Source organism: Musca vetustissima, unplaced genomic scaffold (assembly GCF_032173495.1).
Source record: "Musca vetustissima isolate MV318-11 ecotype Yass unplaced genomic scaffold, APGP_CSIRO_Mvet_v1 utg48367, whole genome shotgun sequence".
Classification (NCBI taxonomy): domain Eukaryota; kingdom Metazoa; phylum Arthropoda; class Insecta; order Diptera; family Muscidae; genus Musca; species Musca vetustissima.
This window is the reverse complement of record NW_026882453.1, coordinates 368,762-395,213: the sequence shown is the minus strand read 5'-3', so window position 1 is coordinate 395,213 and position 26,452 is coordinate 368,762. Positions and strand designations below refer to the sequence as shown.

Below are 26,452 nucleotides of genomic sequence, written 5' to 3'. Positions count from 1 at the left end.
ATCATGCGGGTATTTGAATATATTATATTTATGATTCTATTATTATAGTGGAAATTTTGAGGTGGCCAGAAAGAAATATGGAGCATAATATAAAAAATATATTAAAATAAAAAATATAAACAAAATTCCCTTGTTTCTTAGATAACGGTAATAGAAAATCGGCACAGCTCAAATGTAGTAAATATTTTTTTTTTTTTTTTTTTGCATTTTATATTGTTTTCAAATAAATGAGAAAATATTAAAGTATTCAAAATTAAAATTGGTGTACCATGCATGCATAAATATAAAACAAAATCTGAATTGTATTTTCGTTTTGGAATGATGACAAACCCTTAATAATTTCAACACCCGCCCCGCTTTGGTATTTATATGTACATATATATTAAAAAAAAAAAACACAAAATCATAAATTTGCTAAAAATAACAAAACATAGCACAACACGCGTTTGTTGTTGTTGTTCTATTTATCATTTCAAAATATTTTTATTACTGTAGTATAAACATATACTTGCTCGGTTTATTCGTTTCATATCTCAAATATTTATATATAATTTACTTTTGAATCCTATAGAAACTAATTTAAATAAAAATTAAGTGTTGCTAATTTTTGGGAAATATTCCCGCCATAAATGCAACAAAATATCTTGCCAAAGTTGTTGCTAATGTATACGCAATACACCATTTCCATAAAATCGCCCGAACATATCGCTCATTTACTGCAATACCGGCATAAATAAAACCAGTAAGGAAAGTAGTAAAGTCGGACTGGGCCGACTATATTATACCCTTCACCACTTTATGTATGTTGAACATATGTATCCTAACAATTTCATGTCAATGTTCCCTCGAAGCGACATACACTTTTCTGCAACCTATGCTAAATTTAGTTTCAATTGGGCAGATACACGTTACTCAGTATATCGCACTGTTAAAAATATAGCCTCAATCAGACAACCATTCGAAATATATATGATACGTTGTGCAAAATTTCGAGTCAATCCGACAAACATTAAGAGTTTGGTGCACCATTTACCTAAAATCGGACGAAAATATATATATATATATATATATATCTAAATCTGAACCGATATTCACGAAACTAAACAAACCTCATACTAGTTTTGTTTAGTTTCGTAGAAATCGAAAGACGCATACGAATTTTGGTGCAACATTTACATTAAATCGGACGATAAGATATATGGGAGCTATATCTAAATCTGAACCGATTTTCTCGGAACTTAATACATATCATTCTAGACTTAATATAGTAGGTCATGCCAAATTTCGTGAAAATCGAAGAATATATAGAGACTTTGGAGCACTATTTACATAAAATCGGACGAAAATATATACGGGAGCTATATCTAAATTTGAACCGATTTTCACGAAACATAGCATATATAATTCTAGACTCAATTCAATGCCCTATATCAAATTACGTGCAAATCGAAAGATATATAGGGACTATGGTGCGCCATTTACACAAAATCGGACGAAAATATATATGGGAGCTATATCTAAATCTGAACCGATTTTCTCGAAACTTGGCACACATCATTCTAGACCTAATTCAGTACTCTATGCAAAATTTCGTGCAAATCGAAAGATTTGTAGGAACTTTGGTGCCCCATTTACCTTAAATCGGACGAAAATATATATGGGAGCTATATATAAATTTGACCAGATTTTCTCGAACCCTGGCACACATCATTCTAGACTCAATTCAGTACTCTATGCCAAATTTCGTGCAAATCGAAATATATATAGGGACTTTGGTACACCATTTACGTTAAATCGGACGAAACTTTATATAGGAGCTATATCTAAATCTGAACCGATTTTCTCGAAATTTGGCACACATCATTCTGGACCTCATTCAGTACGCTATGCCAAATTTCGTGCAAATCGAAAGATATATAGGGACTTTGGTGCCTATATCGGACGAATATATATATATATATATATGGGAGCTATATCTATATGGGAGCTATATCTATATATATGGGAGCTATATCTATATATATGGGAGCTATATCTAAATCTGAGCCGATTTTCATCAATTTCAATTGAGTTCGTCCTTGGGCCAAATAAGTGACTTGTGCCAAATTTCATCCAAATCGGATCATAAATGCGACCTGTACTTTGTTTACATTTTAACATCTACAGACGGACAGACGGACGGACCACAGTGTGGTGAAGGGTATAAAACTCGATTTTGCAGAAAATACGTTTTAAGATTTTAATTGACTCACACTTTACAAGGAAGAAAGGAAATTCTACAGTTTTTAAATAGTTCTTCATCAGATTATAGAGGAGCTATATTCAATTCTCAATCGATTTAAAAAAAAAAAAAAAAAAAAATACACGCACTTCCTTATTGACATCGCAGCTGCATCGATCGGTCAGTGTAAATGATGACTATTAATTGATAGTCGATTCGTCGCCGTTCGCAGCAATTGGGCTTCTGTTACTCAAGAACGTGAACAATGTGGCGGAAGTATTTAGGTGTGAAGCGTTTCAAAATTCAACTGGTGTAAAAATTTATGCAGAACAACCTACCACAACCCAGATTTCTTGATGAATGGGCTCCTTTTATCGAAAAATTGTGTTCAGATACGAAACTCATTTTTTTCAATCTTTGTGACGATAAACCTGGCCTACTAGATCGTGTGATTTAAAATTCTTAAAGTCCGCTTCAATAGACGCATTGAAAGACAGCATTGATTTCTCAGATACCGACCCAAAAGTTTGGAAAGAGAATGCCAAGATTGGACTAAGATGATGAAACATTTCAGGTGCATTTCTTCAAACATAATATTATATCCACTGTACTATCGATTCAGCTTAAAATTTCATGCATTTTTATACCGTTCACGACACTGTGGTACAGGGTATTATGTCTTGGGGCATATGTTTGTAACTGGCAAAAGGAAACGAAATAGACACATGGTTCCTTTTGAGAATATGCATAGAATCACTTTCTGAGTCGATTTATGCATGTCCGTCCGTCTGTCTGTCCACGTTAAATTGTAAACAAAGTACAGGTCGCATTTTTGATTAGAATTGGATGAAATTTGTCACAGAGCATTTATTTGGCCCATGGTCGAACCCTATTGAAATTGGTTCAGATTTAAATATAGCTCCCATATAAATTTTTGTCCGATTTCGTGTAAATGGTGCACCAAAGTACCTATATATCTTTCGATCTCCACGAACTTTGGCAAAGCGTACTAAATTAAGTCAGGAATGATGTGTGTTAAATTTCGTGAAAATCGGCTGAGATTTAAATATAGCTCTCATATATATTTTCGTCTGATTTTAGGTAAATAGTGCACCAAAGTCCCTATATATCTTTCGATTTGCACGACATTTGGCATAGCGTACTGAATTGAGTCTAGAATGATGTGTTGTAAGTTTCGTGAAAATCGGTTCAGATTCAAATATAGCTCCCAAATATATTTTCCACCGATTTTAGGTAGGTAGATAGTGCAAGTCCCTAAATATCCTTCGATTTGTCATATCGTACCGAATTGTGTTTAGAACGATGTGTGGTAAGTTTAGGGTAGGTTCAGATTCCTATATAGCTCTCACATATTTGTCCGATTTTACATCAATGGCTATCCAAGCTCCGAATGTCTGTCCGATTAACACGAAATTTTGAAAAATGTATCAAATTGAGACTTGAATGATATTATTGCGTTTGTTGAAATTGGTGCAGATGTAGCCATAGCTTCCATATGTATTTCGAACGGGTGTCTGATTGAAATAAAATTTTTAACAGTGCGGAAAACCGAATAGCGTGTATCAATTTTGCTATAAAACGTTTTCCATAAATTTGTCCTATGGTACGCAGACGACCCTAAATCTGCCCGAATAAAATTAAATTTATCATAGGTTGCAGAAAGACATGAGTATGTTTCGACGAGGGAACATTGACATGCAATTGTAAGGATACATATGTACAATATACCCAAAGTGGTGAAGGGTATCATATAATCAGCCCAGTCCGACTTTACTACTTTCCTTACTGGTTTAATATAGCTCCATATTAAGGACTCGTTTCATTTTCAGATTTTTTTAGGTTTTATCAGCATTTCCCTCCGAATTTTCGAAATTCATTCTAGTGTTGATATAAACTTTGTATCAAGGTCACGGTATTTGAAGGTTTTTGCCGAATTTTTCACTGAAGTTGCTATAATGTGGCAAACAGGATTCTTTCAGATATTCTTTTCCAAACTGAGTGTCTGGTATTTGGAACATTATTTTTTTCATAGTATGGCCAACCTATATCTACAAAATGCAATAAGATACTCCCCATATTAAAAGGTCCCGACCGATATAAGAAAGTTTTTACTTTTTATGCACAATATACTTTATATCTATTAGACTTACGCTTAGTTCAGAAATCCTATTAGCCAGATATATCGATTGTTTCATGAAAATAAAAAAACCGTATATCTTCGACTGTTTGAGTCCATCTGCTTTATTGCAGTTGCTATTTATTTTTACTTGATAATTACTATACCCAATATACATACATAACTTAATCTATAATACATTCACTTGATATTTTTAAATGGCAAATCTTTTTCCAATTTCACTTCAGCGTAGGCATATTTCTTTGGCAGATATTTAACAATAAATGGCGATACAAGTCTGTGATCCAACTTCGAAACGTCATTCAAGCCAAAGAACAAACAGGCGACATTTGAGGCCACCATAACTAAACAGGCGCCCAAGCCGGTGTACCACAAAAAGGAAATGTGATAAATATTAGTGCCATGGGATGGTAAACTGAAACGGAAAGAGTTTTCATTAAATAATGAAATTAATTCAGTCAATTTAAACAAAACTTACTATTCCGCTGTGGAATTCAAATATTTGGTCATATCAAAATCATAACTGCAACCCTCAACGGAAACTGGTAACTTGGGATGGCGAAAAGATCCTGTGACATTGGCAATTTGGGCATTAACACATATCCAGGCCATGCTTAGGAAGGAGAAAATGCTGCCAGCCAGGACACTCTGTTAAAAAAATGAAACTATAAATTCAAAAATTGTTTTTATATTTTACCCACCCCTTTACCTTCTCATTTAACCATGGCATCAGCATACCCACGGTAAATATACCCAACATCGGCCCGTAGACAATAGATTGCAGTGTTGCGGATAACTGCAATACCATACCCAATTTTTCGACCACATACACCAAACCAATCGAGCTAAGGCCACAAACCACAACCACGGTACGCATAATCAATCCCGTTGTCCTTTCACTTATCGGCTTCTTAGAAAATGGTTTAATAAAATCTTCCAAAACCACAGCAGCCAAGGAATTCAAATAGGTTGACAGTGAACTCAACGCAGCACTAAAGACTCCCGAAACAAAGACACCCGGCATACCAGGAAATTTACCCAAGACATTCATTACTAATACGGGGACCAATTGATCACGGGAATGGCATAGCTGTGAAGATAAATTTGGAATTATGTTTTTTTTATAATATTTTCTAAAAAATACTTACCCCTGTCGAAATCGGATCACAATCATGAAATGTGGCAAAGGCCAACAGGCCCACATAAATACAAAGGCTATACAGTAAAGTCAGACCAATGGAAAAGGTCCACAAAGTTTGCTTGATTTTCTTTAGATTCGGTAGGGACATAAAGCGTTGTATGGTTGGCTGATTAATCGAGGTATTCTGCAGCTTAAAGAATGTGCCACCAATAAAAACTGGTAGTATACCCATGCGAACGGTTGGGTCCAATGTTAATCTGCATATCATATTATTTTTTTATTTATTCGGAATAAATAATATATATATGTATATATATATATAATTTTTTACTTACTCTGGGAAATTTAATCGTCCTCCTTCCATATTCCTTTGCCACAGTACTCCGAGTCCGCCAATATCGATGGTGCCTTTAATGATCAAAACAAACATGGAACCAAACATAACAAAACTCTGAATGACATCGGTCCAGACGACACCACGTATGCCACCCTAGAAGGAAGAAGATTTGAAGTACGACAAAAATATGTATTTTGTATTTTTTTTTCTTTTGGTGGGTACAGTACTTACCACGGTGGTATAAAAGGTACAGATGACAATAACAATCGGTACAATTGTGTGTAATTCAATGCCACTAACTGAAAGAAATTCAAATCAATATTCAGATGACACGTAAACTATAGAGATTACCATTATAGCCATCTACCGTATATTAAATTAAAACCAGTAAGGAAAGTAGTAAAGTCGGACGGGGCCGACTATATGATACCCTTCACCACTACGGGTATATTAAACAGGACTATTAACATGAAATTGGATGAAAAACATATGTGATATTTATCTACATGTGAATCTACCTAGATCTATCTATAAAGTATGTCAATCGACTTCAAACAAGTATAAATAGGTAATCCGTTGGGCTATGTCTGTACTTCTAGAAAATGCAACTAAGTAATTTTATGCTCAATTTTGTACGTTGTGCAAAATTTGATGTCAATCTGACTAACATGAGGAGTTTGATGCCCAATTTACTTGAAATCGGGCGAAAATATATATGGAAGCTCTATCCAAATATTAAGCGATTTCAAACAAACTTGTCACAGGTTAGGTTATACTAATTTCAGAACGTTTTGTTCCTATTGGTTCCTTAGTACGTCAATTACTTAAAATCAATCAATCTGGACCGATTTTCACGAAATTGGCACACATCATTCTAGGCTCAATTAAGTACGGTATGCCAAATTTCATGCAAATGGAAAGATATATAGGGTCTTTGGGGCACCATTTACATGAAATCGGACGAAACTATATACGGGAGCTATATCTAAATCTTGACCTTTTTTCACGAAACTTGCCAAATTTCATGCAAATGGAAAGATATATAGGGTCTTTGGGGCACCATTTACATGAAATCGGACGAAACTGTATACGGGAGCTATATCTAAATCTGGACCGATTTTCTCCAAACTTGGCAGACATCACGCTAGGCTTAATTCAGTACGTTATGCCAAATTTCGTGCAAATCAAAAATATATAGGGACTTTGGGGCACCATTTACATGAAATCGGACGAAACTATATATGGGAGCTATATCTAAATCTGGACCGATTTTCTCCAAACTTGACAGACAACACTCTAGGCTTAATTCAGTACGTTATACCAAATTTTGTGCAAATCGAAAGATATTTAAGGACTTTGGTGCACCATTTACATGAAATCGGACGAAACTATATATGGGAACTATATCTAAATCTGGACCGATTTTTACGAAACTTGGCAGAAATCATTCTAGACCTAAATGATTAGGCTGTACCAAATTTCGTGCAAATCGAAAGATATTTAGGGGCCGTTTACATTAAATCTGTTAATTATATATATGGGAGCTATATCTAAATCTGGACCGATTTTCTCCAAACTTGACAGACAACACTCTAGGCTTAATTCAGTACGTTATACCAAATTTCGTGCAAATCAAAAGATATATAGGGACATTGGGGCACCATTTACATGAAATCGGACGGAACTATATATGGGAACTATATCTAAATCTGGACCGATTTTTACGAAACTTGGCAGAAATCATTCTAGACCTAAATGATTAGGCTGTACCAAATTTCGTGGAAATCGAAAGATATTTAGGGGCCGTTTACATTAAATCTGTTAATTATATATATGGGAGCTATATCTAAATCTGAACCGATTTTTCCCAATTTCAATAGGGTTCGTCCTTGCGCCGAATACGTGACCCATGCCAAATTTCATCCAATTCGGATCATAAATGCGACCTGTACTTTGTTTAAAATTCAGCATGGACAGACAGACGGACGGACATGCATAAATCGACTTAGAAAGTGATTCTATGCATATTCTCAAAAGGAACCATGTGTCTATCTCGTTTCCTTTTGCCCCTTACAAACATACGCACAAAGACATAATACCCTGTACCACAGTGTGGTGAAGGGTATAAAGATGTATAATCTGCAAATGATATACATCGATGATGATCGAAAGCTATCTAATTTTATAATTCTTGTATTCTATGGCAGAGAATTTCTTAGGCAAACGACCTCATCTACCCTACAGTATATGCAATGTCAGAATATAAAAAGTATATGAAATTATATTTTTGTATACATACCTTGACTCAATGTTAAGGCCGGAACATAGACAGCAATTGGTAGCCATAAAAGCTTTAGTATAAAACAAGGATATTTTGTATTCTAAAAATATTGTACAGATTTTCATTTATACTTACAGTTTTAATATTGAATAGTACAGCACCAAATAGACGCATACGACGACTAAATCGTTTATCGAAGTACTGAAAAAATATATCAATAAAATTTGAAATTAATAACTTGTCATAACGGATATGGATAACACAGACAAAGGCCTGGTGTACTGTCTAGTTAATTGGCATCAATTTGGAAAAATATGTTTACAAAAAATTTGGAAAAAATGTTCTTACGAGTGCAACGCATGTCAGAAGAGCTCCAGTACTTCTTCTTCTTCATTCGATTTCCGATATTTGATGATATATCTTCGTTTAAGAAGGAATATTCGTATTTTTAAAATAAACAACCATCTTATTTATCTATATATATATATATATATATAAAATAGAAAAAAAATTGTTTGTTTGTTTGTGTGTATGTTCCCGATAGACGCAAAAACCGCTGAACAGATGTTAATGACATTTACACTGTATGTCATGACATGCCCAGAAAGTAACATATACTAGCTAAACTTCTAAAATTCCGCGTGGATGCAGAGTTATGGCGTCAATAGTAAACATACCTCAAAATTTCGGAACATGTAATATGCGTTTATCTTAAGAACGGTTACAGATACCGTTTTCAAAATTTGTGAGAATAACGTATACAAAAACGGGCTTGGTACGATCAACGGAAAATAAAATTTCTGCTGCATTTTCAAAATCTGCATATTGAAAACAGAAAACATTTCTTTAGTTGACTCAAAAATCGCTGGGCAGATTTTACTGAGACTTTCGCAGAACGTCGTGACATGTCCTGGGAATAACATAGGTTATATAAACCTCTAAGATTCGGCGTGGATGCGGAGTTATAGCATCGAACGTACTCATGCCTCAGAAATTATGAACATGTAATTTGTGTATATCTTAAGAAAGGTTACAGATACCGACTTCAAAATATGTCTGAGTAACGAGGGCGTAAGTACGCATCATCCATATTACAGGATCGCGGACTACCAAGGGAAAATGCACGCCTTATTGCATTTCTATCTATACATACAAATGTACATATATAGAAAATCGAAAGCATATTGTTTGTAGACTTAAGAACAACTGAACAAATTTTACCAAGAGTGCACCAAGCGATGGAAGTAACATAGGTTAGATAAACTTCTAAAAATCCGCGTGGGTGCGGTGTAATATCATCAAAAATAATCATACTTCTGAATGAATATATGTATGTATGTTTGTTAGTAGCATGTAGCTACTTTAAAATTTGGTTCAGAAAGATGGCTGCAATTGTGCATCATCCGAAGATTTTGGAATAGTTTGAAATACATAAAATACAAAATATGTACAAATGTATGTATGTGTATTGAAATAAAAATGATTGACATTAAAATTTTTTCATTTTTGTTTCCTTTTACTACATTTACTATTAAAAAGTACTGGAATGCCTGATATCGAATATTAGGGTTGGTAATATATAAAAACTTGTTATTTACCCTATTAAGTGTACTTATCAGTAGTGACAATAACGACCAGTTAAGTAATTCTACTAACATTGTTCTCTTCATTTTCATGCACATACATACTTATAACGAAATAAAATTTGTGTAAAATTTATAAAATGTATCAATTTTGAATTTTTTTTTCAGTATATGAAAAACATTTTTTTTTAGTCACACATTTCTGTATTGTTAATACGAGCATATAAAAATTCAGGATTCAGGGCAGCGAAGCGCCACGGATCCAGCTAGTTATGGTATAAAACAAAAAAATGTATCTAAATATGTCAATATATAAAATAGAGAGTCCTAAACAGAACCGAATGTTGTTGAAAACCGAGTCCAAATACCGAAAATTGGACGGCTCCGTTAGATGGGAGCTATGAAGAAACGTGGCCCTATATACCTCATTTGTAATACAAAATATATTCAACATACATAAAGACGGACATGGCTATATCGACTTAGAATTCTATCTAATAAGCGGAATGCGGAAGCGGAATGACAAATTTAATATAGGCTTCAGCTTATGGTGGGTATAAACACAATATTAGGCAAATGACTACAACGGTCGCGCTTACAGGACTATATCATCGTTAAGAAATTCTAGCTCGTAAAATTACTGCCCTATACTCTCAATATTCTCACGAATTCCACATTTGAGATACTTAATGGATGTAGGCCTTATTTTCCCCGAGGCCTCACTTTCTTCAAGATATAGCATGCCACTATATTTTCTAGACTACAAAAATTTGCAGAGGGTTTAAGAAACACCTAAATTAGATGTATATAAAAATAATTAAAACAGCTTATTCATTATTAAAAATTTTACAGAAATTTTAATCCAAACAAGTGAAAAAGCGTTAAGTTCGACCGGGCCGAACTTTGGATACCCTCCACCATAGATATACTGACAGGTACTAGAAATGAAAATATAGGGAACATATCAAAAAGTGGACCTATACCGACATTTCTCAAAACGGTTTATGTAAACCATAATACAAATTGCAGAATTTTTTAAGGAAGGAGGGTGTATACACTCTAACAGGGTGAAAATGTGCCTCATCGAAATATTGGTTCTAGACCCAATGTTTTATTGGACCAAATCCATTTCAGAAAATTTATATTTCATCCAAACTTTGCCCATCTTATTATATCTTCCAAACTTAGTTCGAATTCGAAGATGGAGAATATCGGTCCACTCCTTCTGGAACCTCCACACAGGGGCTAGGTGTAAATGCGGCTATAGTTCATTATCGAACCTTACGTTATAATTATTTATCTCGCTATCCTCCGCGGGTGAAATGACCTAGACCTACATCAATACTCTGTGCAAAATGTCTCAATCGGACCAGCATTGTTAGTTTGGTGGACCATTTACTTAAAATCGGAAGAAACTATATATGGGAGCTATATCTAAATCTGAATCGATTTTCACGAAACTTAACACACGTCATTCTAGACTTAATTCATTACGCTGTGCCAAATTTCCTCGGTGCGCCATTTACATAAAATCGGACGAAACTATATATGGGAGCTATATCTATCCATTCAAAATTTACCTAAAATCGACCAAAATTATACATGGGAGCTATATCTAAATCTGAACGGATTTCAACCAAACTTGGCATACATCAACCCATACCTACATCAATACTCTGTTCAAAATTTTGTATCAATCGGACCAATATTGGGAGTTTGGTGCACTACTTACCTAAAATCGGACGAAACTATATATGGGAGCTATATCTAAACCCGAACCGATTTTCTCCAATTTCAATAGGGTTCGTCCTTGGGCCAAATAAGTGGCCATATCGGATCATAAATGCGACCTGTACTTTGTTCACAAAAATACATGGACGAATGGACAGACGGACGGACAGACAGACGGACATGCATAAATCGACTCGCAAAGTGATTCTATGCATATTCTTAAAATGAACCATGTGTCTATCTCGTTTCCTTTTGCCTGTTACAAACATATGTACAAAGACATAACACCCTGCACCACAGTGTAGTGAAGGATATAAAAATCCACGCCTATTTTATGCCTTGAAAAAATATTCTTTTAAAATTCCACGCGTGGATTTATTAAAGAATATTTTAAAGGGCCAACTGAAGGCGTGGATTTATTAAAGAATATTTTAAAGGGCCAACTGAAGGCGTGGATTTATTAAAGAATATTTTAAAGGGCCAACTGAAGGCGTGGATTTATTAAAGAATATTTTAAAGGGCCAACTGAAGGCGTGGATTTATTAAAGAATATTTTAAAGGGCCAACTACCACAGTGTGGTGAAGGGTATAAAAAGGGGGTTATATGGGGACTTCCTCAAAAAGGGGGCAAATTGCAGCAAATTCGGGTTAAAAAACGCGCTCAAGAACCCCAAAATACCGAAAATTGAGGGTACCCTTATATGGGGGCTATCCGAAAAAATTGACCTATATTCACAATTTTTTTGTGGAGAAATTTGGTACCTATTAAGAACTCAAAATACTAAATTACAGATAAATCGGTGGAAAAATACTATCAAATCCCCAAAATACTGAAAATTTGGAGGTATGGGGGCTACCAGAAAAAGTGGACCTATATTTATAATTTTCAGCGTATTCGGTTGAAAAACGCGCTCAAGAACCCCAAAATACCGAAAATTGAGGGGTACCCTTATATTGGGGCTATACCTAAACGTGGACCGATAAAGCCCATCTTCGAACTTGACCTGCCTGCAGACAAAAGACAAAACTATGCAAAATTGGATACCGTTATGAGAACCCAAAATACCAAATTAACCCAATTTGAGAAACGTGTCAAAAATTCCCATATTGGGGCTACCATATTATGGGGGTCAGAGTAGCCCCCATAACATGGATCAATATTAAACATGATTGAAAATTATATATATTTAAAAATCCACGCCATGTATAGTCCTTGAAGGAATATTCTTAAGAATCCTACTCTTATTGCTCTGAAAGTTCTAACACAGTACCTTGGAAAATATTCTTAAAAAATCCAGGATTATTGTTCAGGTCTTCAAAAATAATCTTTAAAAATTTAAGCTTATATTTCCGCGAGCCCTTACAAGTATTATTTAAATAAATCGACGCTTTCATTTCCAAAAAAATCCGCCTATCTTTGTTTTAAAGAAGTCTAGTCTGAGCAGAAAATAAAAACAACAAATCGCCTTTTTTTTCATCTAAACATTTAATTTCTTAGCCGAAAAACAACAAAACTTACAATTGTATAAAATTTAAATTTAAAATATTGTACTAAATTTTCATAAAACGAATTAAAATTTAAAATTTTAAAACTCATCCTTCTGATTCAATGCCTCCATTTCCTTAGCCTCTCCGTTCAACTTGTCCATATCCACAGGAACACTGCTATATTTATAGGGTTTCAAATATTTCCTCAGCTTGGGAATTATCAAATTTGGATTAACTTCACTGCTATCCTGTCTGCCGAAATAAAAGGTGGTCAACAGAGAGACAATAACTGTGGTTGCGGCGCCCAAACCGGTATACCATAAAAATGACAAATGATGGAAGGCATGAGGTTCGGTTCCTGGTGGCGGAATACTGCAATGGAAAGGTGGACACATAATTTTTATTATGTATTTCGTTATATTATTAGTATGTATATATTCACCAGTCAGTTAATGTTATTAACATTTAAAAAGTGCACTCCAATATTCCCAATGATCTCCAAAGGTTTAAACTTGGAAATTTTTAAAAATAAAATTGAAAATCTCAGCTTACCTCCGTTTTCACGAAGGGCATTGTCATGCCCACCGTAAACATACCAAACAGCGGCCCAGCGGTCATTGAACCGATAGTCGTCGACAACTGCATTACCATACCGAGTTTTTGTACCACTTTTACCATGGCCATTGATGATAAACCAAATACAACAACAACTGCTCTCAAACCAAAGGCGGTTTGACGTTCCGTCAACGGTTGTTTGCGATAAGGTTCAATGAAATCTTTCAATAACACGCCGGAAAGCGAATTCAATGCGGTGGAAAGAGAACTCAGTGCAGCACTGAAGACACCAGCGACAAAGAGTCCCGCCAAACCTGGATAACTGGCAGCAATTTGCATGACATACAGCGGGACGATTTGATCTTTGGCTTGGGCGAGCTGTGGGAAGAGAATTTGTTTAAAAGAATATAATTATAAATTTTACATCAGTAGATCCAGTTCTATAATATTTTACACCACTTCCTTGTAATAGGGATAAGTAATTCAACTAATCAATTAATTGTATTGAAAAATCCAAAGGATGAAGTCGACTTTTCTAGATCGACTTCAGATTTTCTTCACAAATACTTGGTTGCAAAGCCCAAATTACCTAAAAATTAGCTATCCCAGAACTTTGTTTCATATGTTGAAAAGATTTTAATTTACCGGTAAAAATCAAAAATCGATTTTGAACATGTTTGACAAAATCGAATGATCCAAAAAGTGGGCATTTCAGTCAAAGGCAAAAATCGACTTTTTGGTCAAAAATCGAAATCGCGCTCGACTACGTATCCTTGTAGCTCGGATAGATCATCATATTTCTACAACAATAAAATATTTACTTCTCTCCGAACATAACATACTACTGCTACTGTTTTCTCTCATCATTTAGAACCCAGCAACAATTTTCATTTCAATGCGTCTAAATATTTATTATTATTGTGTGAAAATAATTCTCATTCACTTTACAACATCAAATTGATAAGTATTTCACTTTTCCTCCCTGAAGTAGCGAGCCGCTGGAGCATCCCATCAAAGGCATAGAAGGCGACAACAGAGTAATCGTCTTAGATTACTCTAAGAAGGCCAAGGTATTAGCCGATCCTATCGATGGCATCCACATATATGATGTTGCCATAGACAATTCCTTCCGCAGTCTTGTCATCACCGCAGTTGTTGTACCAAAAAAGGGCAAATTATTATTGGTTACGAATTGTCTGGTTTTGATTCCTCCATCTCCAAATTCAACCAGTAAGGAAAGTAGTAAAGTCGGAAAGGAAAGTAGTAAGGAAAGTAGTAAAGTAAGGAAAGTGGGTCGACTATATGATACCCTTCACCACTTTGGGTATATTTTACATATGTATCCTAACAGACGACGCGTTTTGTTATAAATCTATATCTGAACCGATTTCAGGGAAACTCAGGGAAACAGGGAAACATGGACAGACAGACGGACGGACGGACATGCATAAATCGAAACTGATTCTATGCATATCCTCAAAAGGAACCATGTGTCTATCTCGTTTCCTTTTGCCTGTTACAAACATATGCACAAAGACATAATACCCTGTACCACAGTGTGGTGAAGGGTATAAAAATGTTGCAACTGAATGGGTTGTGTCTATTTGGAATTTTGTGATAGGTGAGTCGGCTTAGCTAGGTAGTTGAAGAGGGGCAACGTGTCGTGTAGTCTTTGTCCACATTCAGGACATTTATTAGGTATCAAGCCGTCAATTCTTGTCCAATAGGAATTTAGGTGGTTGCTCCATCCTGATATACGTGTTTGTCGAGGCAGCTGCTTCTCCCCTGCTGCTATGGATGGCAGGTGATCTCCGAGTATGGTATTCGCTCTACTGCCTGAGCGATTGTGTAGTACGATAGTGGCGATTGCTAAACACGTATTCTCTTTTTTCTTCAGATATTTTTAGTTATGACCGCTCAGTGTTGCTCTCACACACTATTGATTTATAAGAGGTCAGCATGCCGCGGCACGAGCACGAAAGTGGAAAATTTATTCAACGACACACTGCACCGAAGATGGCATCGACAATTTTCCATGAAGAGCCCTGGGGATCCCATCATTCTTTTCCTGGTGGTACTATTTAACCACTACCTCAACGTGGTACCAATTCGAAAACATGGAGCGGATGATACTCTACACGGAAGCTACAGACTAAGCCTGGGGATACCATCATTCTTTTCCTGACAGTACTATTTAACCACTACCTCAACGTGTTACCAATTCGAAAACATGGAGCGGATTATACTCTACACGGAAGCTACAGATAATTACTGGAATATTTTATTCTGCGACTCATTAACCGCGATATTGAGAAGAGGAGAATCCTTAGAGCCTATCAGTTCGGATTTCGAGCAAAACACTCGCCAACTCATGCACTGGCAGCTTTCTCGACATATGTCACAAAAGATTTCAAACTGATGAAGGGAACCATTGCGGTTGGCTTGAAATTCGCCAAACCAAACACAGTACGACAGCATGATATTCTTCACAAAATGTGATTTTTCAGATTCGATCAACAAATTTGTCGCAATGGTGACAAGTTGTCTCAAGGATCGACGTTTTCGTGAGAGAGTTGAAGATATTTTCTCTGAAATGTAATCGATCAAAGCAGGAGTACAGGTTATATTTCGAATGTGACATACCAGGGCCATCGTAAAGCGGACGCTTCTGAAGCATTGTAGAAAGAAGGCTGAAAGTATACATGAGAACTTAAACTCAATGCACATCATCCTGTACGTGGATTATGTGCTCTAAATAAGACCAAAAGATAACTTTCTCCGGAGGTAAAGTTTCAGATTTGCAAGAAAAATATAGGCTTTCGGCTTTGATCAACTAATTCGTTGATCAATCAAAGCAAGGATGACTTAGGGATCACTGCTGCGCCCGGTAAGAACAGGTACCAGTGCTGGATTGCTGTAAACATACGCAGATGATGTGTCACCGGCACTGCGAGGCCGCTTTGAAAGCATTGTGGAACAAAGGCTGGATGTGTACATGGAAAATCTTCACAACTACTTCAAATAATTGGAACATCAACTCAATGTTGGAAAATGCCCATCTGAGGTGTTCACGGGACAAACCCAAGTCAACTTCGAGGAGCTTCCGGAAATACATCCCTAATACTATGACAGTTGGAAATGAATTCAAAAGTGTATTTGGAATAAGTATATTCGAATCGTCCTACACGATTAATTCGACTTCTTCCACAATGTGGATTATGTGCTATCGAAGGTCAAAAAGATGAACTTCGCCTACCAAAGGTCTTTCAAATGCGAGGATGTTTTTGTTTGAATGTAAAGTTACTGATGTACAAGTACACGACCCATTATCACCTACTTTTTGCTGCATGAACAGCCCAAATGAAAAGGATTAAAATATAGGAGAGGAATGAGGCCAACACTGGATATCAACGAAGTTAACCCAGCAGAAACATATAAAATACCATCGATTTCCAAATATATGTCTGCATGTGGAAAGGAACAATCATTGACTGGAACAAGCTTGTGGAACTATGACTGTGGAGCAATATCAGAATTTCAATGAGGAACGCCACTCTAACCTTAGAAGGAAACGTTTGTTCCCTGTACCTTTGCTGAACTTTCCTGCAACTTCGCCAGTAGTTACCAATCCTTTTTTGTGAGTGTTTCTATCCGTATTTCTGAGAGAATAATTCTCATTCAGTTTAAAGATATCCGGAACTCTACTGAAGTCGTGTAGGATGTATATTTAGAAGATAATCTGTCTTTCTATATATGACAAGAAGGCCTTTGATCCATAGAAGACCTCTAAAATGTCATCTGGCCAGAAGTCTCCTAAGAGATTTTTTGTTTACAGGAGATCTCTAGAAGATATGCTGCCTAGAAGTGTGGGCACATCTATAAAACTTATCTTATCAATTTCGAACGTCACATTCAAATCCTGGAGAGAAGTGAGTTTTTAAAAGCCTGGAAGTGAGTTCAATCTAATGAGTTTTCCTAAGGTAGTAGTAAGGCCTATATTTTACCACTAAAGATCATAATTGTCAACAATGAAAAAATCTGCGTATAAAAATGTAATGTAAGAAAATAAGTGGTGTAAAAAATAAAATATTTTTTTTACAATTACACAAATATTCACCTTTGTCGTTATCGGATCACAATCATAGTAATGGGCATAGGCCAACAGACCCATATAAATACACATGCCCAATATGAACACCAAACCTAAAATGAAGATGATCAAGCATTGTTTTACTTCCTTCATGCCGGGCAGGGATAAAAATCTTTGGACAGCCGGCTGCATAATGCATGTGTGTTGTATCTTCAACATTGTGCCGCCGATAAGGACAGCAAAAATGCCCATGCGTACTGTGGGATCAAAGGTGAGCCTATGAAGAAAAACCAAATGAAAATAAAACACATAAAAAAGAAAAAAATAAATTTGATACTCACTCTGGTGCCACCATACGACCACTGGCTGCATTACGATCATACACCACACCCATACCACCCAAATCGACGGTGCCTTTTATGATGACAAACCCCATGGAACCAATCATAATGAAACTTTGCAAAACATCGGTCCAAATGACACCCTTGATGCCACCCTGGAACATTTTTAAAATAAATTATTTTGTATTTTTTTTTTTCTGAAAATCGGTTTCCAGTTTGTATTACTTACAATACACGTATAGAAGGTACAGATAACACAAACCACCGGTATAATGGTAAAGAGGTCAATACCCGTAACTAAACATGAAAACAGATAACTCGTTATTATTCTAATTTGAATATAATTAAATGTAAAAATTTATAATTACCTTGATTGAAGGTCAATGCAGGCACATAAATTGATATCGGCATCCAAAGAAGCTATATGGAGTCATTTTTTTATAAATAATGAAATTATTGTTTAGAATATAATTTTAAAATCAAATGGTCAAATATAGGTTTACCACAAGGAAAGAATGAAGACTTGGCGACAACAATATCTTATTTTTATTAAAATGCTAAGATTGATAATCAACGCTTAGTCGCCAATCTTTAAACGTCTTCAATTTAAACATAACGGTCAGAAGATCCCCTAGTGATAAGACAAGAAAATAATCTGCACTTACAATATTGAGGACCCCTAGCGTCAACGTTCTACATTAAAAATTATTACTGCGTTGAAAATTAAATAATGCGGCTTCGAGTTGACAGCCAGCCTCTAGCAGGTATAAAAGTGGTGCTTTGACGACAATCAGGGATTGCCAGTTTGTATTTCGAGCAAAACATTCGACAGCCCATGTATTGGCAGCATTTTCTACACCGAAGCCTTCAAACTGAAGGAACAAATCATTGTTATTGGCTTAGACTTTGCCAAAGATTTTGACACCGTTTGTAACTGGGCATTCTTTACAAAATACAATCGCTCGAATTCGATCAACAAACATGTCGCATGGTGGCAATTTTTCTCAATGATCGAGTCTTTCATGTAAGAGTAGAAGATTAGTCATCGGTCATAAAAGAAATGCCGCAGGGATCACTACTGGATCCGTTTCTTTACAACCTCTTCATATGTGCCATACCAGGTCCCAGGGATGGAAAATTCAGTGCAATAGTACTTTTCAGATGTCAGATACTTAATTTGGCGTACTCTGTGAACTCCTGAGATAGGCAAATTGATGACATTCATAGTCGGGGTGATTACTTCAATAATTTCAAGTGCACTTTGGAACTGAAATTCATGTTAGTTTGGGTATATTGACTTTCGAGAAAGAGGTATAAAATTAGTCAATAGCATACATATTCAAATGCAATCGAAAGAAGCAAGAATTGTCATATTATTACCATCAAAAAGATAGACTAAAACGGAATACTTTTTTTATTTTCTTGAAAAAGTACTATTTTATTAAAAAAAAAGTACTCTTTTGGTACCTTTTCACATTTTTCATTTTCCATTCCTGCCAGGTCCACCTGAAAAGAACTGCTGCGAGACCTCTTGGGAAACACTGTGGAAAGAAGATTGAATGTTTCTATGGGCCGGAAACACTTCACAACTATTTCATCCAGCAGGTATAAAGAAGAACTTGGAGATAACCGGGACGAGGAAAAGAAAATTCTTAAAGATTGTCAGTTTGAATTTCGAGCAAAACATTAGACAATCCATGCAATGGCAGCATTCTCTACATATGTCACCGAAGGCTTCAAACTGAAGGAAATAACCATTGCTATTGGCTTGGACTTTGTCAAAACTTTTGACACAGTTTACCAACTCGGTATTCTTTACAAAATGTTGATCGAATCCGAGCGATCAACATTTTGTAAAGATCAACAAACTTGTCGCCTGGTGGCAAGTTTTCTCAAGGATCGTATCTTTCGTGCGAGAGTAGAAGATCAGATGTCTGAACAGCGATCGGTCATGCCTCAGGGATCACTACTGGCACCGTTTCTTTACAACCTGTTCCTATACTAGGGCCGCCTGAAATGCTGATGATGTTTTAATTGCACTGCGAGACCTCTTGGGAAACACTGTGGAAAGAAGATTGAATGTGTACATGGAAACCCTTCACAACTATTTCAACCAGCAGGTATAAAGAAGAACTTGGAGATAATCGAGACGAGGAAAGTAAAATCCTTACAAATTATCAGAACAAAATATTCGACAAACCATGTATTGGCAGCATTCTCACATTCATATGTCACTGAAGGCTTCAAACTGAAGAAAGTAACCATTGCTATTGGCTTGGACTTTTGACATAATCACTCTTTACAAAATGTTGATCGGTCGGATTCGATCAACAATCTTGTCGCATGTTGGCAAGTTTTCTTAAGGAGCGAGTATTTCGTGTGAGAGTAGAAAATCAGATGTCTTAACAGAGATCGGTGAAACAGAAATGCCTCAGGGATCACTACTGGCACCGTTTCTTTACAACCAGTTCCTATGTTCAATACCAGGGCCACCTGAAATTAACAGCTGATGATGTTTTAATTGAACTGCGAGACCTCTTTGGAAACACTGTGGAAAGAAGATTGAATGTGTACATGGAAAACCTTCACAACTACTTTGACCAGCAGTTGTAAAGAAAAACTTAGAGACAATCGGGGCGAGGAAAGGAAAAGGAATTACATTTAACATAGGCTGATGATGTGTTAATTGCATTGTGAGACCTTTTTGGAAACATTGTGGAAAGAAGATTGTACATGGACACACTTCATAACTACTTCAACAAATGAGGACTAAAACTCAATGTTGGAAAATGTGTATCGATGGTTTTCAAGGGCAAACCCAAGTCCACAGAGAAGAGTTTCCGAAAATACAGCCCAACTATAAAAGTTGTAAATGAATTCATAGTCAGACAGGTTGAAGTACCTTAACAAGTCCAAAAAGATTAACTTTACCTACCAAGGACTTTTTCGAATGCGAGGACGGAGGTAACGTTGCTAATATACATGCAAGTGATTCCACCCTTCATCGCCTACTTCTTTACTGCGCGTGCAGACATTGTCAGCCGAATGGGAAGGACCAGAATGTGGAAAAGAAATATATTGGCATCATGCGTAGGAATCAGGCCACCACTGGATATCAATGGTTACCTATCCGGCCCATAGGAACATTTACAATTCAATCGACTTCAACCGGATCAATGTCTGCATGATGAAATATGCCCTTAACTTCCTGGAAAGGAGCCAGCTTATGGAAATTGGGTAGTGGAACAATACTTGTAGTCCAATGAGGAATTCCACTCCATACTTAGATCGAAAACTGTGAGACGGATGAATCCTATTTTATGACGATGTACTACTATGGGAGGTACCACAGATTTGACACCGATATTGAACCTGTATATAGCACACTAATTTTCTAAATAAATGGAATGATTCAGAAATGAAACGACACAATCGGGACTGTCATGTGGAGTTATGCTTGAGTCAAGTATGGTTGAAAAACGAGTCCTGGGCTCTGAAATTGTAGTTTGTGTTTGAGTAGATATGACAAACGAGCCCTCGACTATCTGTGAATGTAGGTGCTGTCTAGTCGGATTGGGTTGTCTGCTTTGCCGTCAACGTTCTGGGACTTTCGGGGTTTTCGATTTTTAAAATTTTTGAGCGCGGTTGTTTAATGGCTTTGGATTATTTTTGTTTTCGCAAAGATTACCTCTGTAAGTTTTTAGAAACCTCAAAGATCTATATATACAAATGTTTACGTTATTCTCATTACTGCCTTACTCGATCTTCCTTTGTGGTAAACCATATAAGGAACTACTAAAAATACAACAAAAACACAATTAGTTAATATCAAAATCAAATTTCCTACTTACCGATATAAGTACAAACATAACCGAACCAAAGAAACGTAGACGACGATCAAAACGCATTTCAAGATACTAAAGAAGAAGAAGAAATAAAAAGAAACCCGATATAATCTTTGAAAAATTGGCCGAAATAAAAACTAACTACTTGTGCGGTGCTACAAAGCGAATGGCAAGTGCAAAATAGTGCATTGGGGGACGAACGAACCGGCGACAAACACCTGGACAATACAAAATAATGAAACAACATTTTTTTCATATCAATTTTTAATAATTTTTTCTAAAATATTTTTATTCAACAACATCTAAAGATTTCTTAACAATAATTCCTTCATCACATAATTTTTTCAAGGGTTCCATTTCCGTGGAAATAACTTCAACCCGGCGAGTAGGTAGGAATCTATGTAATACTGGTGAAATGAGATCGGGATTTATGTCTTCTAATTTATTTGTGCCGAACAACAAACAGGCAATATTGGCCACTACACAGCAAATTATTCCTCCAAATCCAGTATACCACATAAAGGATAGGTGGTATATGTTACGTTCCGAGGGTCTGAAAAATAAGGAAATTATTTTCGTAGATTCCTAAGTAGAGATTTGGAAAGAGGTCTCACGTATAATTCTGTCTTTCCCACAGCGTAGAATTATCATAATCATAGGTGCAACCTTCAACGGAAACTGGCAGTTTGGGATGCCGTACCAAACCTTGCATTTGACCCCATTGGGCATTGAAACAAATCCAGCCCAAGGTGAGGAATGAAACAACCCCACCCATCAGAATGCTCTGTAATAAAAAATATTAAAGTTATAGTTCATTAGAGAATCACTTTCCTCCCTCCAATACTTACCTTACCATTTACCCACGGCATACAGACACCACAAATATAAAATCCCAACAGTGGACCCATTGTTACCGCACCCGTCATAGTGGCCAACGTCAAAACTGTACCCATTTTCTCTACCACAAATACCAAGGCGATGCAACTCAACCCGAAAAAAGCCACAATGAAACGTAGCAAAAATCCTGTTTGCCATTCGCCGAGAGGATTTCTCAATACGGGTTTTATTAAATCTTCCGAGATTACACAGGCCAGAGAGTTTAAGCCAGTTGAAAGAGAACTTAACGCTGCACTAAATACCCCAGCAACGAAAATACCCGGCAAACCGGGTATTATACCCAAAATACGCATCACCAATATTGTGGGCATTTGATCATCGGCACTGGCGAGCTGAAGAATATCAAGAAAAATAATTGAAGAATCTACACGTGATATATAAGACCTCTAAGGTCTTCAATATACGTAGAAGACCTCTAAGGTCTTCAATATACGTAGAAGGCCTTTGAGGTCTTCAATATACATAGAAGGCCTCTGAGGTCTTCTATACACATAGAAGTCCTCTGAGGTCTTCTATACACATAGAAGGCCTCTGAGGTCTTCTATACACATAGAAGGCCTCTGAGGTCTTCTATACACATAGAAGGCCTCTGAGGTCTTCTATACACATAGAAGGCCTCTGAGGTCTTCTATACACATAGAAGGCCTCTGAGGTCTTCTATACACATAGAAGGCCTCTGAGGTCTTCTATACACATAGAAGGCCTCTGAGGTCTTCTATACACATAGAAGGCCTCTGAGGTCTTCTATACACATAGAAGGCCTCTGAGGTCTTCTATACACATAGAAGGCCTCTGAGGTCTTCTATACACATAGAAGGCCTCTGAGGTCTTCTATACACATAGAAGGCCTCTGAGGTCTTCTATACACATAGAAGGCCTCTGAGGTCTTCTATACACATAGAAGGCCTCTGAGGTCTTCTATACACATAGAAGGCCTCTGAGGTCTTCTATACACGTAGAAGGCCTATGAGGTCTTCTGTACACGTAGAAGGCCTATGAGGTTTTCTATACACATAGAAGCCCTCTGGGATCTGCTATACACATAGAAGGCCTCTAAGATCTTCTATACACTTAGAAGGCCTCTGAGATCTTCTATGCACATAGAAGGCCTCTGAGGTCTTCTATACACATAGAAGGCCTCTGAGGTCTTCTATACACATAGAAGGCCTCTGAGGTCTTCTATACACATAGAAGGCCTCTGAGGTCTTCTATACACATAGAAGGCCTCTGAGGTCTTCTATACACATAGAAGGCCTCTGAGGTCTTCTATACACATAGAAGGCCTCTGAGGTCTTCTATACAGGTAGAAGGCCTCTGAGATCTTCTATACACATAGAAGGCCTCTGAGGTCTTCTATACACATAGAAGGCCTCTGAGATCTTCTATACACTTAGAAGGCCTTTGAGATCTTCTATACACATAGAAAGTCTCTGAGGTCTTCTATACACATAGAAGGCCTCTGAGGTCTTCTATACACATAGAAAGCATCTGAGGTATTCTATATACACAGGAGGCCTCTGAGGTGTTCTATACACATAGAAGGCCTCTGAGGTCTTCTATACACATAGAATGCCTCTGAGGTCTTCTATACACATAGAAGGCCTCTGAGGTCTTCTATACACATAGAAGGCATCTGAGGCTTTCTAACATATATAGAGGCCTTTGAGGACTTCCATACGTTGTGGGCCTCTTAGATCTTCTATATATCGATGGCCTCTCAGGTCTACTATACATCAAAAACGTCTCTATGACCTTTGAGGTCATCTTCAATTGTCTTCTCACCTTTGTCACCAATGGATCACAATCATGAAACGAAGCATAGCTCAGCAGACCCATGTAACAGCAGCAGAAGAGTAAAAATATCAGCAGCGCTGTAAAGAGAATCATACACTGTTTGACCTTTCCCATATCGGGCAACGAGAGAAATCTTTGCAGAGACATTTGATTAACATCACTTGACTGGATTTTATGTAAAGTCCCGCCAATAATGACAGCAGTCATCGATAGGCGTACCGTAGGATCCCAGGTGAGGCTAGTACAAAAAATAAGATAACAAAAATTATCATCAGAACATGATAACTCCTATCGATTTAACGATCTGTCTGAGTCCCATGTAGATCTACAATTATTGGTTACTAAAATTGTATAATCTTATATTTCCAAATTACCCTTTTTACTTACTCTGGTATTTTCAAGCGGCCACCTTCCAAATTTCTTTGCAATACTTCGCCCAGACCACCCATATCGATGGTACCCTTAATACAAATAATCAAAATCGTGCCATACATTACAACACTTTGTATGGCATCGGTCCATACGACAGCCTTTAGGCCTCCCACACATGTGTAAAAAGTACAGACTACACACACCACGGGAGTTATGGTATGTACATCAATACCACTAACCTGATTAAAGGTTAGCGCTGGTACATAAATTGCCACCGGGAGATATAAGATCTGAAAGATAGGTGTTTGACTTAGAAGTTCTTTAAAAATTTATCACATCGGTAGACGATATAAGCGGATTAGTTTAACCACAAGACATTTTTATTCAAATGGAGGGAGTATTTTTTTCAGATCCGCTATGTATTTCTACCGATGCGATATATTCAATTCCATTTGTACTTACCATACCCACAGTGAATAGTATTGAACAAAAGTAACGTATTGATTTGCCAAAACGCATTTCAAAATACTAAGAAAATTGAAAGGAAATATTTTTCATATTTTATTTCAAATATCCACATTGTATCAGGATGCTAAGTAATATTCCGGTGTCACATTAAGAGAAGCGAAGTAAATCGAACCAATTTTTTTTGGCCAACACTTGACAGCACTTAGGCTTAGGGAAGACAACTTTGACCTTTAAGGTTGTGTAAAAAGTATTTTCAAAGAATATTTTTTCAAGGATCAAAGGAGGCGAGGAAGACTAAATATTTTTGCAATGATAACCAGTAAGGAAAGTAGTAAAGTCGGACGGGGCCGACTATATGATACCCTTCACCACTATGGGTATTTTAACAGGATATTAAGATGAAATTGGATGAAATAAAATATGAGATATTTATCTAAATGTGAATCTACCTAGATCTATCCATACAGTATGTAAATCGACTTCAAACAAATATAAATAGGTCATCCGCAACTACGCAATTCTATGCTCAATTTTGTAAGTTGTGCAAAATTTTATGTCAATCTGACTAACATGAGGAGTTTGATGCCCAATTTACTTGAAATCGGGCGAAAATATATATGGAAGCTCTATCCAAATATTAAGCGATTTCAAACAAACTTGTCACAGGTTAGATTAACCTAATTTCAGAACGTTACTTAAAATCAATCTATAATAAGAGGGAGCTATATCTAAATCTGGACCGATTTTCACGAAACTAGGCAGACATCACTCTAGACCCAATTCAGTACATTATGCCAAATTTCGTGCAAATCGAAAGATATATAGCGACTTTGGTGCACCATTTACATGAAATCGGACGAAACTATATGTGGGAGCTATATAGAAATCTGTACCGATTTTCTCCAAACTTGGCAGACATCACCCTAGGCTTAATTCAATACGTTATGGCAAATTTCGTGCAAATCAAAAGATATATAGGGACTTTGGGGCACCATTTACATGAAATCTGACGAAACTATATATGGGATCTATATCTAAATCTGTACCGATTTTCACGAAACTTGGCAGGCATCATTCTAGGCTCAATTCAGTACGTTATGCCAAATTTCGTGCAAATCGAAAGATACATAGGGAATTTGGGGCACCACTT

The 26,452-nt window shown here is 36.5% G+C and overlaps 1 protein-coding gene across 1 annotated transcript in view; it reads right to left on the bottom strand.

Moving 5' to 3' along the window:
- Positions 1–4,559: 4,559 nt before the first annotated feature.
- LOC133328874 (sodium-coupled monocarboxylate transporter 1-like) overlaps positions 4,560–26,452 on the bottom strand; it is a gene marked incomplete at its 5' end in the record, with an annotated part of 44,990 nt that continues 23,097 nt past the window's right edge. Inside the window, 8 exons of the mRNA XM_061537384.1 lie at positions 4,560–4,794; positions 4,858–5,027; positions 5,089–5,469; positions 5,528–5,777; positions 5,856–6,010; positions 6,089–6,156; positions 8,157–8,208; positions 8,274–8,339. Of these exons, the coding sequence (XP_061393368.1) occupies positions 4,560–4,794; positions 4,858–5,027; positions 5,089–5,469; positions 5,528–5,777; positions 5,856–6,010; positions 6,089–6,156; positions 8,157–8,208; positions 8,274–8,339 (1,377 nt within the window). The remainder of the gene's footprint in view (positions 4,795–4,857; positions 5,028–5,088; positions 5,470–5,527; positions 5,778–5,855; positions 6,011–6,088; positions 6,157–8,156; positions 8,209–8,273; positions 8,340–26,452) is intronic.